The 13,887-nt window shown below is 34.2% G+C and overlaps 1 protein-coding gene across 2 annotated transcripts in view; it reads right to left on the reverse strand.

Annotated features, from left to right (window-relative positions):
• LOC150097617 (uncharacterized) overlaps nucleotides 1-13,887 on the reverse strand; it is a 334,050-nt gene that overhangs the window by 31,256 nt on the left and 288,907 nt on the right. For both annotated transcript variants that reach the window (XM_090407322.1, XM_090407323.1), the window contains exon 17: nucleotides 846-920. In XM_090407322.1, the coding sequence (XP_090263448.1) occupies nucleotides 846-920 (75 nt within the window). The remainder of the gene's footprint in view (nucleotides 1-845; nucleotides 921-13,887) is intronic.

Raw genomic sequence — 13,887 nt, forward strand, 5'->3', positions numbered from 1 at the left:
GCTATTTATGTCCATTAAAAAATACTGGGTATTTTTTAATGGACATATTATTCACTGATCAAAAGTCTCCTGTCAAATATTCTGTCTTTTATTTCTAAACCAACTTTCAAAACTACATCATAAAACTTTGAAAACTGTCTTCTATATCACCAGCTGATACTTTTTTGCTGATTTCTCCTGCTTTCATATAACTTATTCAAATGGCATCCCACCATATAGATTTTATTTATTCCCATATTTTCATTCTATTTCCATTGTTTGTGCCAAGATATTTTGGTAAAATGTGTTAACAGCCTCATATGAGAATGTAATCAATGTTTCATGTTTTCCTGTTCACAGTTTTAATATTTTTATTAGTGATTTCCATGCCAAAGTTGTCAAGTAATTATTAAATTTAGTCAAGAAATCTTTGAATATTTGTGGCATTTATAATGGATCATGACATATTGACTCCTAATGACTTGTACCGAGCAAAATAGCATTATTATTAATCCTGTGCCTTTTTCGAAAATTTTCCTGAATTGCTAGTAGATGTGGAATTCAACTCAGCTTTTTAGTCTCCGATCTCCAGCAAGAACACATTTTGTCATTGTATCAACTGTGGTCCCTACAAGTTAACTATTGTGATTTGCAAAAATTAAGGCAGGCTCAAATATTTAAGCCTTCTATTCAAACATTCTTCTTCTCCTACCTTTACAAGTTAGCAATTTGAATTGATCTTTGAAACTTGGATATATATAAAAATCTTATTTTCAGTGTTCTTTAACAAATGAGCTTTATGATTTATAAAAAGCATTATGTACAATTTTCAAATGAAATAAGAATAATAAAAGGGAAATGCTTACCCATCCCTGATATACAGTCATACACATTAACATTTCCTGCCCAGCTCCATAGTACATTGAATGTAATACCATATCCTAAAGAAAGAAAAACTACACTTCAGCATTCATGGATTAATGCAATTTACAGCAAAAACTAAAATATAATAACTGTTGCATTAATTTTTAATACTCCAAAACAATTTCTTAATATACTTTTTCCAGAGCAGAGATTGAATTTCCAAATATTTATATTTTGCTTTGAATTACTCTTCATTTTTATACTAGCCTAAAACATGAGCACTAGCAAAACCTATAGCACATCAGTGCTTTATGTAGGCAAGTGGTTAAAAAGAAAAAGATGGAACCTATCACATGTTTTCTTTAAAAGTTGGAGGTTGTAGTACTTGAAAAAATATTCATTCCTCTATTTTTTGGAACAGTCTTCTTCAGATTGTTCCAGAACACCAAATATTGACTGGCTGTGGAGTGGAGAATAGAAGCAAGTTTCAGCAGAATGGTATCTGTGAAAATACCTTCAGAAAAGGCACAACACAATAGCAGATAATTATGAGAATATGACTGGAGCATATCTGCAAGAGAGAAACCAAGCATGTTCGGAAAATTGTTTGGTGCACTACCAATTTTGGATTATATAAGGTCAGGAGTTGTACAAGTCACTAGTAGTATCTCGAGTGGAAAAGCATATAAATGTTTCTTGGAGATGGAGGAGAATATGATGTGATGGGTGTGCATCAGGAAAAGCTAGAGATATCAGTCAGCCCAAGAAGGAAATATCTAATCATATTTGGAGATATGGGTATTATCAAAGACAAGGGAAGGTGAAGCTCAATTTTTCTTGTGAGAAAGTAGATATAATTGTGTTATGGTGGTATTGCAGTTAGCAAGGCTTCCCTGAATCCAAAGAATGCAAATCAGTGTTCCAAGCACTGGTAAGAGAAAAACTTGAGGCTTGGAATGTTTGACCACCACAAGATTTATCAGATGAAGAGGAGGAATAACATATACTATCATCATCCACAAGTGCAATTTCAACATGAGCTCAATTATTCTGTACTTTTGCTCATGCTGAAATGACATTCATGGATAATGAGTGTACACTTCATTCCTTTTCTTCATTCTTGTGGTACTCAAACATTCCAAGCAACTCCACATAATGCATGTACACCTTTATTTGCTTTTGTATTATAATGATTATATTTTTACCATGTAAACACAAGAAACAATAATATTTTACTTACAAATATTTCGGCCTTAGTGTAGGAATGGTTGAACAAGTCAGAATGTTAACAATGGATTATTTCAAAAGATATTAGCATCATGTGAACACATGATGCAACTACTAGTGATGACTAAGGAATGAATGAGACTCTTCTGTATTTCTGGTAACAATGTAAAATCCTTTTGATTCAAATCTGGGCAGTTCACTAAAGCTTCTGCACTTTCCTTAAATAAACATTTCTGTTTAAATCAATGTCAATGAAGCAATCTGGTTTGTGAGCAAAAGATTCTATGTTTGGTATCTACACCATACTGTGTCATGCTGGACTTCCAGGTGTATTATAATTAAAGAGTTTCGAATCTTTACATCTCCAAATCTGTTTCAAGAATATTAAAGAAATATAACCTGATGCCAACATCCTTTCCTATTAATAAAAAAGCCAAAACTCTAATTTGGCTACCTTTCTATAAGGCAGCCAAACTACCCTATAGAAACTCTATGGAGACCCAAACTATCCTTCCAAGTATGTACCATATGAATGTAATTTTTATTTAGGACAAACTGGTCATTCTGTGAAAAAATACAAGAGCATCAATCTCACATTGTTTATAATAAACCTGAAAATCTGTCTTGGCACAATATGGTGTGAATGTGAATACTGAATATAGAATCTTTTGGTCAAAAACCAAATTGCTTTGTTGATGTCACTTTAATTACAAATGTTTATTTAAAGAGAGTGCTGAAGCCTTGGTGAACCATCCAAACTTGAATCAAAATAATCATGTCTTTACCAAAAATATGGAAGAGTCTCATTCTTGCATAATTGCTATTTTTTTTTAGGTATCATATTCATACTTTAATTTGGTCTCATCATATGTTCGTGTGGCACTAATATCTTTTGAAGTCATCCACTGTTAGCATTCTACCTTGTTTGACCATCCCTACACTGAAGATGGCTTGTTAGTTTAAAGCGAAAATGTTCGTAAATAAAATACTATTACTGTTTCTTGTGTTTATGTGTTAAAGGTAAATATATCTTTATTTGCTATATATAAGCATTTGCTTTCTGCACCTAATGCCTGCATGCATTATTACTAATGTGTGGGCACCTCCATGGAGTCTGAAGACTCATCATGGGAGACCCAAACTATCCACACAAACTATCATACCTCTCTTTGAATCCATTAACAGACAAAGTACTTACAAATGACTCAGGCAACCCATTCCATTCATTCACCACTCTCCCAGTGAAAAATCTATCCTCATGCCCTTGCTAACCACCTCTTACCCAACTTCCAGAGTCTATCTTCACAGGGAATGTTCCACAGACCACTCACCCCATCTTGGTTATTCACCTCTGAATCCTCTCTACAATTTCCTCATCCCCCATGAAACCAGATCTGAACACAGTAATTCAGATGTGAATGTATCAAGGCCTTAGAAAAGGAATGACAACTTCCTTATCTCTATTTGTTAGTGTGATTACTTGGCTATTGATTTTTCAATAGCCAAGTAATCTTATGAGGTACCTTAGCAATCTTGGCCACAAGTCAGTCCTCTAAACTTTAACTCTCTATCCACAACCCCTAAATCCCTAGCTTCATCTATTTTCTGGAGTACAGTTTCATCCGGTGGTACACATCTTGTAATTTATTAATCCCAAAATGCATAACTTGACATTTCTCAACATTAAACTAACACCCATTATCTTTTGCTCATGCTGACAGCCTATTTAAATCATCCTGTAAAACTCTCCACATAGCCTTGATTTACTATTGCCCTACCCAATTTTGCATCATCAACAAACAACTGATATATTATTTTAGGTTATTTTCTATATCATTTATGTACACATTTAATTTAATGCAAAATTAGGTAGTGAACCTTGTGGCATACTAGCTTTCGCATGGATGCTGCTCCTCCATATACCACTTTCTGATGTTTGTCCAGCAGCCACTTTCTTATCCATATAACCAGTGTCATATTCATCCCCATTTGTACTAATTTGCTTAACAGAGCTCCATGTGATATTTAGTCAAATACCTTTGCAAAATCCAGCAGAGTCATCATGTGGGCATTTCCTTTATCTAACTCAGCTGTCACTATTATTAAAAGTCGGTAATAATAAAGCCAAATTGCTGCTCAGAGTATCATATTCTTATTCACCCATTCTGAAATTATCTTTTTGATCAATTTTTCCACCACTCCTGAGATATTGATTGGTCTATTATTTGCTACTGCACTCTTAGAAACTCACTTATGCAAGGGAATTATTTTGTCATTGTTCCAGTCCTTTCGAACTCTACCAAGGCTGAGACTTAAAGAACCTGATCAGAGGTATTGACAGTTCCCTTTGTAAAATCTTATTTACAATTGTTTTATTTATTCAAACTTATTGTCAAAATTTTACTTTACTTTAACTTTATACTTTAACCTTACTTTAACTCAAACAGTCATAACTCCGAGCTCTTAATACGTTGCTTGATTTAATATCTTAAATTTCAATCCTCTCTTTCCCTTTTGTCTCAAGGCTGCAAATATTATTGTTCACGTGTGCAAAAACTTTCAGATCTAAGAAATTGCCTCTGGCTGGAGCCAATCTCTTTGTCTGAACAACTGGCGTTTTTCTAAATTGAATTTTGGAAATTTATTTGATTTCTAGCTGTGCCACCAAAATTCGTGGACAGGTAAATATCCTTCCTAAGAAAAACACTCAGTAAAACACGGAACCTTTCTCTCTTACTTAATACTAAATCTAGCAACGTAAAACTCCTATACTATAGTTGTGGCTATTCAACTATAGAACACACAGATTGGAATTTTATGAGCAGTGCATTGGTATGCAAGGATCAAGCAAATTATTTAAACAAGAAAACAATTTATTCATCATCAAAGAAAGTACAAAATGGTTAATGCCAAAATTACAAGCTAATTCTCCAGCTCTATACTTCAATATCGACTCATGAATACAAATACAATGAAACCTCTTAGGTAAACAATCCTTGTAAAATAACGTGTCAATGATATTTCTTTAGTTAACACATAATCACACACAGAGAAAAGGCAGGCTTAGCTAATACCAACAATATTAAGCACGTATCATTTCACCTTAAAGTATGCTAAGTTTTCTCTCATACAACTGAACAAGATAATTCTAAGACTAGCTTAATGCCTATAGTCCTCAATTATTATTACAAAGAAAACTTCAGACAAATCACTGTCACAATTCTGTCTTTAGTAAAAACAACATAAATAACCTTACTTTGAAATGGTAGTCTAGTCCTCTCTCATTGATTCTTGAATTCTCTTTCCTCTGATACTTTCCGATCTTAGCTATGCACATGGGAGCTTTTTCCGGGATTTGTGAGATCTCTTCTTACTATTACGAACTTCAGGAACTTGGCAGCATGAAAATACAGTAACTACTTTCTTCAAACACAACTCAAATTATAATAAATTTAGTTTAATCCTTTCTCTAAGTGTGCGCAAACAAAGTTTGCACCTGAAAGTATCTTCAGGAGTGGGGTTCAGGCTCAAACTTTGTTTGCTCACGCTTGGATAAAGGATTAAACTAAATTTATTATAGTCTAACCAAGTGAAAAATAAATTTTCAACATACAACTCAGATTAGTTGTCTGTCACTTCTGGCATCCATCGGCTGGAATGCAGGACTCCGACCTTGAATCGGGACAGCTTTCCCGAACCTGGACTCAAAACAGAACGAAGACGAACTTATTCTGCCACACACATTGAATCTGCCTCTCCTTCTGTGTGGCCTTCCACCTGAAGACGATTAGCAAAACTCCGCTGCAACTGTGTAACCTCTGACCTCCTTTGCAACCCTTGTAACTTACATCAGAACTGCGTAACTTGCCTCACCATAACCTTCTTGTGACTACGTCGCCAATTTTCCCTTTTTTTTTCTCCGTAGCAACCCCTTTTTATCCGGCTCTTTTGACCTTGGGTTCTGCTACGTTTTAATCCCTTGGGTATTTTGTGGGTCTGTACCCGCCACCTTTTTCCGTCATTGCATTAAGGCGGGAAGCCCCTGTACATATTTAACCTTCATGATTGTAATAGCCCTAGGTCATAAGTTAATAAGATAATCTGTCTGGAAATATCTTTCTTTTGACACAAATTATTTCACATTTAATGTTCTTTGTTCTTCTACAAAATTTTTACAGTTACACTAACAATTTTCACAAAAATTTATTTCTATATTACTAAACATAACAAATTTTGCTGATTAATCACAAGAATGTTGAATAGAATTTCGTTTTCCAATAAAATCGGTATATAAGGTATTTTTGTATAAAAATTCTTCTATACACGATTTTACACCTTGCACATTCCTGCAAAACGTGCTAATATCCATCTAATTCCACAGCTGTATTTACATAGAGATTCTGCAATATCTAAGAACCTCCAATTCATCTACCTCCGCTCCCATATAACTCTTTCTCACATATGTCACAGCATTAACTTCACTTGGATGATATACCCTTTCAAAGTGGTCACTAACCAACTTAAATATTTTATCAGTTTCTGTCACCTCATGACCATCAGCATTCATAAAGGCTATTCTTCCATAGTCATTATTCCTCTTCCTCCTACATACTGAAAGAAATCTGGGATTTCCTTTGGCCTGCTCAGCTAGTTTCTTCTCTTGATTTTTCCTTTCCTACTATACTGGTCACCTTTCTCCTTATAAACCCTCCATTGCATTTTCTTTTTCTGCAGCTGTGCTTAATGATAGTACTCATCCATCTCACTCCTACCTGAATAACCCTCCTTACCATAGGTATAAAATGTAATATAGATTACTCTAGATGCCCCTAAGTATCTCTCATGCACTGCTAACATCCTTATGCTGCAGTGTTTTATGCCATATTACAGATTTAAACTTCCTTCTAAGCTTGTCATAATCACCTGCCTTGTAGTTCCACAAATACCCCCCCCCCCATGACAGAATATTCCTCATTTTTTTTTACAATCTCTGAAGTCAAGACTGCATGGTCCCTTTCCCCAACTGCAGGCAATATAGCCACCTTAGTTACAAAAAAACTTTTGATTCTATGACCAGGTCCAATACTATTGCACCTTGAGTCCCTCCATGACATTCTGCCTCAAGTAATTATTTCACAGTAGGTGTATAATTTCCATTTCCTTCTTGCCACATGATCTCTCTTCTTTCCAATCTATATTCCATAGTTGAAGTTCCTCCATAATAATCACTTGACCTGTACTCACTGTACTAATTTGCTGATGTATGTCTAGGCCTCCTAGAACCCCCTAGCCTATAGAAGTAACCAAATGTACATTTTGTCTTATTGGCTTGATCTCACACCAGACTGCTTCAAATAAACAGTTATCCTCCTGTCTATCTAATATTCTTTTTGGCTGCAATTCATCTGCTATCATCAGCTATAACCATCCCCCAATCCTATCTTCTCTATCTTCCCTGAAAATACTAAACCATTCACATGCTATCCCTGTAACTACATAATCTGCTGTTAGCCAAGTCTCATTAATGTCTATAACTTTTAGCAAGGTTGCACTAACCTATGAGAAAAACTCCTCTCTTGTTCCTGATACTTCTGGCATTAGTATATAGATACTGCAGAATCCCTTTAGTACCCCCCCCCCAATATACTTCCTGAATTGATTATGCTATTCAATATTTTTGTGTGAGAGACTTGGTCAGTGTCACACTAACTTGCCTCATGGGTGCCTTCATACATATTCACCCTAAATGCTTAAATTTTTCTGAATTTGAGCTTCAGCATGCTTGGTAAACAAAACTTTTTCTCTAGACACCTAATACCAAAACCATTTACATGACATCTGTCAGCATTCTTCTTTGATAAAAAGCAAAAATAAAATTTTCATCATCATGTGTATCAAGAATTTAGGCCTAGCATGGCCTGTTCTGGCCTTAGAAGTCATCGTTGAATCGTTTAAGAGGACGTCCTGTTTTTCTTTTTCCTAATGGCTTGTACTTTAAGGCTTGTTTTGGTAATCTTTCTGTTTTCATTCTTTGAACGTGTTCCATTCATTTATGTTTATATTTTTTAAAATTAAAAATAATTAAAAATTATTTAAAATGAAAAATAAAATGTTGCTTTCCCTAAATATAATAACTGTTCAAATTTTCTAAGTATAGAGCCAAGATCATTTGAAATAAATAATAAATGGATTCTTCCACATTTTATAGTAAATGTAGAAAGAAACTTAAAAGTTTCAAAAGTAAGAAAATGTTTCTACGTTTCTTACTTTTGCTTGCTCCCACATTTTCCTATAAACTATAGATCATTGGTTCCCAAAGTGGGCACTACCCTCCCTTGGGGGTGCTGGAATGATACAGGAGGTGGTAGTGGCTTCATGAGCAAAAGCGGGCAGTGAAAGCATAAAGGACAAAAATTAGGTTCTGAAAAAAATTTATGATAAAAATTTTGATGATATAACTGTTGTATAATGTAAGTAAAGGCTATAATAGTTCCTTTATTTAACAAGAAAAGGCACAAAATGCAAGTTACAGCCAATCGGCATGGAAGTACAACAACAGGTCTTAACAAGCAAAGTGTTGGCCGGTGCACACTTTCAAGTGATCAGGATTTTACAAGTCCAGTATGCATCAGCAGGAACATGTGCATGTTATGACTTGTCAACTGTATAATACTATAAATACATGAGACATATAAAATCAGTTTTAGATTGTTTCTGAATTGTGTGACAAGCAGCTAGCAATTTGATGTAGCAAATAAAAATTTTAGTGCATATTCGATATCTAGTCGGTACCTTACTTACACGGATTACACACAAAGCAAATCGTTGTTCCAATAAAACAGCAGGTTTCATGTGAGTATTTTTATACCTTATCCTGAAAAAATAATTAGGTATGTGAGAAACTGCACTGTAGCAATTTTGTAAATTTAACATTTTTTTTTTTTTTTTATAAAAAAAATATATAGATAATATCATGACTGAACCCAAGAAGAAATTCAGACAATATACAAGAGTGGTCTGTAAAGTTCTCGGCCTAACAATGAAAAAAAAAAAAAAAAAAAAAAAAAAATTATCATTTCAAAATTATTTTTCTTTTTCCACATAATTTCCCTTAAGACTATTACAGTTATTGTTTATGTTGAAAAATAAAAATAATTTTGAAATTATAAATTTTTTTTTTTTTCATTGTCAGGCCGAGAACTTTACAGACCACTCTCGTATATTGTCAAATTTCTTCTTGGGTTCAGCCATGATATTATCTATATATTTTTTTAATAAAAAAAAAAAAAAATGTTAAATTTACAAAATTGCTACAATGCAGTTTCTCACATACCTAATTATTTTTTCAGGAAAAGGTATAAAAATACCCATGTGAAACCTGCTGTTTTATTGGAACAACAATTTGCTTTGTGTGTAATCCGTGTAAGTAAGGTACAGACTAGATCTCAAATATGCACTAAAATTTTTATTCGCTACATCAAATTGTTAGCTGCTTGTCACACAATTCAGAAACAATCTAAAACTGATTTTATATGTCTCATGTATTTATAGTATTATACAGTGACAAGTCATAACATGCACATGTTCCTGCTGATGCATACTGGACTTGTAAAATCCCGATCGCTTGAAAGTGTGCACCAGCCAACACTTTGCTTGTTAAGACCTGTTCTCGGACTTCAATGCTGCTTGGCTGTAACTTGCCTTTCCTTGGAAAATAAAGCAACCATTACTGCCTTTACTTACATTATACAACAGTTATATCATCAAAATTTTTAATGATAAATTTTCTTCAGCACCTAATTTTTGTCCTTTATATAAGACTACTGGGGTGGGGCTCCACCACTTGATGCCTACGGTGCCCAACCACCCATGTTCCAGACTGGTAGGCCAGTTCTCCTTGAATTCTGATGACTCAAATTTTGAAGACTCAACACTCAGGGTAGCCCCTGAGTTTCAAATAACTTGACAAAAACGTTAGTCTACATCCGTTTCAAGCCGAAGTCACACCTGTTTCCAATTTCAGCTTATTTTATAGAATAGAGTAGATTACAGTTATTGTTTTACCTTTTCAAGATAATTAATAAACAAAATGCCTTTAGCATCCCAAAACACCGATGCCATGACCTTTCCTGCTGATGGAAATGACTTTGTCTTCTTTGGTGCTGAACAACCAGCTTCTGTCCACTGTTTTGACTGCTGATCCATAGTAATAAATCAACACACAAAATCAGTTTTATTCTTGTTGAAACACTCCAAGCACTGTTCAAAGATTTTCATGCAAGTGCTATAAAGAATGTGGTTTTGATCTGCTGTGAGCAAGCATGGCACCCATCTTGTGCAAAGCTTTTTCATTTGCAATTCTTCATGCAAAATATATCCTGTGTGTTCTTTTGAACTTCCTATAGTCTCAGCAATTTCAGCTAAAATAACAACCATACATATGTATGGTTGTTATTTGCTAAAAATTTGCTAACTGACGCTAAAGGAGAATCGATATTTCATGCATTGGAAGAGTTTTATAAAGAAAAAGAAATCCCTCTGAATAATATCTTGTCAGTTGCTACCCGATGGTGCTTCAGCGATGGTAGGGTACTATTGAGGTTTTATTGCATATTTCAAAGATGGGTGCCAAATGTATTCACTGTACACTATGGGATTCATCATCAACATTTAGTTGCCAAATACCTGAGTTATCGCCTACATTCATTACATTATGTAATTATAGCAGTCAACAAAATCAAAAGTCATTCATTCAATGACAGATTGTTTAGACAACTGTGTATTGAAAATGATGAAGAATTCAATTGCTTGTTGCTCCATAAAGAAGTTCCTTGGCTTTCAAAGGGTGCCTGTTTGAATCAATTTTATAAACTCTTTGACTCAGTGCTACAGTTTTTAGAAAACAGGGATGATTCTTTAAGAGACAAGTTGATTAATTTCAAAAATAATGTACTGTCTGACACAGATACAAGAACCTCAGTTGGCTCGGTGCCAAGAAGAGTCAATTCATGTTGAAGGGGAGAAAGAAATAAGGCAATGCATGAATTGGTCACCAACACGAAAAATCACATGCTTTATACGTAAAATTTTCAAACTGTTATACAAGCAAAATAGTTATCACTTTATAAACTACAATATTCATAAAAGAGAAGTTAATTTTCTGCCGTGTAATACTAAACAACCCATCCCACAATACAGATTATTTGCCCAATTATTGGAATGGATTCTCCTTGTTCTGACGTGCAGAAGTGTCGAAGGGTCTCGCATCTGTGGGTGTGCAGTAGCTTATTTGATCGACTTGTTTAACATATTTAATGAAACAAATCTGCAGCTCCAAGGAGATGAGCTGATTTTAATAAAAACAAAAGCTGTTATTTCTGTGTTTGTGTTCAAAACTTGTCCTGTATAAACAAAACTTAGGATGAGGAGAATTCAGCCAATTTTCAAATCTATCAACAGTGGAAAAATGTGATGAAGATGTGCTCAGCTATTGTCAGGCACTTGGAGGCTCCATTATGATTTCAACCAATGATTTAGAGATATTCTTGAAATGAAAATACTCAATTAAGTTTGGGACCCATTTTCAAGTGCAAATGGGTCCCAAATAAGGCAATGCACGAGTCACCAACACGAAAAATCACATGCTTTATACGTAAAATTTTCAAACTGTTATACAAGCAAAATAGTTATCACTTTATAAACTACAATATTCATAAAAGAGAAGTTAATTTTCTGCCGTATAATACTAAACAACCCATCCCACAATACAGATTATTTGCCCTATTATTGGAATGGATTCTCCTTGTTCTGACGTGCAGAAGTGTCACAAAAGAATCTTAACAATTACAAGAACTGATAGAAGTAACAATAAATGAGGAATTGAAATTATAATTCAAAAATGGGTGCCAACAGTTCTGGTACAGTTATTTATGTGCAAAAGCAGATGCCCATACTTTTATCCTTGATTGTGGGCTATAGTAAAAAGAAGTTTTTAATTGCATTTTCATCATATTTAGTGGAATGTGGGTTCAGTGTAGTCTCAAATCTTTTAACTAAAAAAACAAACTGATTACAAATAGCTGATCGCAGTGAGTTATGAAAGCTGCTGACAAATATAGAGCCAAATATCAATAAATTGGTAGCAGCACACCAGGCTCATCCTTCTTGTTAGGATTGTTTTTAATATTACTGATTGTTATTTACTATTTTATGTGCAATTTATGTTTGTTTTCTGAATTTTAATACTGTTATTAAATTTTCAGCTCCAAATGGCCTATGTTTATGTGCAATTTCTGTTTCTTTCGTGATTTCAATAAATAATTTTTAAATTTCAGTTCCAAGGTGTCTTATTTCCAAACTTCAAAAACCTCTACTAAATGCATGATCCGATTTTCATACAATTTTCCTTTATATGTATCAGGTAGAGCTGGGTAGGCGTTAGAAAGTAGTTTCGGGGGGGGGGGGGGGGGGGGGGTCATAAATTTTTTTTTGGAAAAGGGGCAGTAAGCCAAATAAGTTTGGGAACCATGGGTCTAGATGAATCACCTGACCAACAGTATTAAGCTCATTGGATAAGCCCTCTTTATAGTTATTTACTAAGCTACAAAAATATATTGCCAATGTTTATTGTTTAGTTATTTATATTTCACAAACAAATCTCTTTCCCTCTACAACTAAGTTTTTTTTTTTTAATTCAATGTGCCCTTTATAAATGCAAAATATGGGTCTAGGGGTATAACGCTTTGAAGTTTAGAGATCACACTGCTAAAATTTGTAAGGACAAAATTGTAAGGATTATGGCAATGATGAGGATGAACCTTGAAATCCAGAAGTAAAGAGATTATGGTTCCTTTGTATAAGGCCTTGATTAGGCTTCATGTCGACACTAATGTGGACAGATTTGGTCACCTGGTTTTCAAGGAGATGAGGATATATTACAGAGGGTCCAAAGAAGATTCACTAAGTTTGCTTCGGGTCTATGGAATGTGGTATATGAGGATATACTGATGGAATACAACTCGAAAAGCTTTGTGAATAGAAGAGGAATAGGGGATATGATTGAGATGTGCAAGCTGATGAGGGGTTGTTACCAGATTAACATGGAAGAAATTTTTCAAAGAGTAGATGGAAACAAGAGTAGAATAAGAGGCTATTATAAGGAGGATATCAGTAAGGGAGTCAAAAGCAGGCTCTTTGTTTGGTCAGTAAAATGTACTCACTGAAAGTGTACTGAGTGCAGAAACTGTGAATGAGTTCAAGGCATAGTTCAATCATCTTTTTGCATGATAGCATGGACCTCCTGCAATGAGTCTCAACTCCATGGAGGTCTGATGTCAACAATAATAATGAAAGCATTGTCCATTTTTGGTTACCAGCATAAACCATGAGAAAATTCAATTTTAATGAATTCAGGTCTATGGAAATATTTCTTGGAAATATTTTTATTCAATTATAAAATACAAAATGATATAAAATGAAAATATTGGTAGATATTTACCAAATACCACATTTTTTTAATCCTGACTCTTATTGCTTTCTTAAAATCTGTTATTACAGATGATGGTCCGGAATGCAAGAGAACTCAACTAACCATGTACAATTCTTCAAATTATCATAAAAGGGAAATGTATAACATATTTCAAGTTCCTAGCTCTTAATATTTAGGTAAACTCTATAAAAGTTTACTGGCCCCATGTAATTTGTATCCATATCCAGGATTTCCTGTAAACTCTAATAATGCACACACTTCCAGTAGTAACATTACGTTATTAAAATGCATCCAGTATTTTGTCACTATTGCATTCCTTGTAACTTATC

This window comes from Typopeltis vanoorti, chromosome 17 (genome assembly GCF_054136105.1).
Source record: "Typopeltis vanoorti isolate ZY-2024b chromosome 17, IOZ_Tvanoo_1.0, whole genome shotgun sequence".
NCBI lineage: Eukaryota > Metazoa > Arthropoda > Arachnida > Uropygi > Thelyphonidae > Typopeltis > Typopeltis vanoorti.